General features: G+C 49.8%; 1 protein-coding gene across 1 annotated transcript; it reads right to left on the reverse strand.

The window, feature by feature from the left end:
• Positions 1-15: 15 nt before the first annotated feature.
• Positions 16-1,157, reverse strand: LOC105566212. The gene is made up of 2 exons (XM_012020080.1): positions 756-1,157; positions 16-687 (listed from the first exon to the last, which is right to left on the reverse strand). Exons 1-2 carry the CDS (start codon positions 963-965, stop codon positions 304-306), a joined length of 594 nt encoding a protein of 197 aa, XP_011875470.1. The 5' UTR covers positions 966-1,157; the 3' UTR covers positions 16-303.
• Positions 1,158-1,168: the final 11 nt, after the last annotated feature.

Here is a 1,168-nt window from a genome sequence, read left to right on the forward strand (position 1 = left end):
ACGTGAGGTGGGGGAGGGGTCGGAGGAAAACAGGAATGAACAGGTTTCTTTGTTCTATGCGCTATGGTATCGAAGTTACGAGAGGGAAGGTCGCAGGGTGAAATAAGTAGACGAGAGTCGGGGTTACATAAGCTTTTATTACGAGAATGTAATTATATACGAATGTTGGGAGATTGTACATACGATGATTTTATAAGAGTTGCGATTTTTTAATACTACACGATTGAACGTTACAGCATACAGCGCGGGGTTTTACGCATTCGTTTTTATTGTAAAGAAAAATTTTACGAAATAGTTGTACAATCAGTCGGTCATTGCGTTCACAATCATCGGAAAATAGATTAAGAAACTGCCCAGGATTATAACCGTTAGACATAAAATATAGAAATACGCAGCAGTAGTGTCCGCAGGTTTGAGAGAGTATTCCCTGCAGGGTGGCGGTGTTCCATCGGTGGGTGGTGGAGTTTCGACGTAGGCGTAGGAGGAATCTGGGGTCCAAGGGGGGGAGTCCGTAGCTGTCGAAATACGTTCCGGTGCCGTGTTCGTCGATGTAGAAGGCGACCCAGTGCCGGCCAGGTCGATCGTGGTTGTCTGTGTTAGCGACGATAGCGGTCGACCTCGTCCACACCCTCGGCAGTCTGTCGGCAGGATAGACTCCCGCATATCTGACACGCAGATGGCCCAGTGCTTGTAAGATTTCCAACGAATTCATATTTACGCAGCGCAGGGAATGTTTGTAGGACGTTGGAGTTTACCTCTGTCGCCGGTGGTCTCGTTGTCGAGCCGTTGCCGTCGTCTGCCGATAGCGAGAAGGTGGTTTGTGCGGCGTTGCGGTCCTTGTCGATCGTCGAAAGATATTCTCTTTTGACGCTCGGCATGTAATAGGCTTTCCCCGAGTGGTGGCACGGCTCTTCTTCTTCTTCTTCTTCTTTCCTTGCGTCGCCGTTGAAATTTTTACTCTTCATAGGAACGTAGTCGTTCTCTGTTTTGTCGGCTTCGCCTCGGCTTTTGAGCTGCGCGTCGTCGCTAGGCCGTACGTCGGTGTTTCGCACGAGCAGCCAGCGTTTCAATTTGCAGGCGTTGTGTAACGCGCAATTATATCGGTCACTGGGGAGGAATTGAAGCGCGTGGTGCGCGCAGCGTTGTCTTCCGCACTCTCCGTCCTTTT

This window comes from Vollenhovia emeryi, unplaced genomic scaffold (genome assembly GCF_000949405.1).
Source record: "Vollenhovia emeryi isolate VEMERY1.0 unplaced genomic scaffold, V.emery_V1.0 DF950763.1, whole genome shotgun sequence".
Taxonomy (NCBI): Eukaryota; Metazoa; Arthropoda; class Insecta; order Hymenoptera; family Formicidae; genus Vollenhovia; species Vollenhovia emeryi.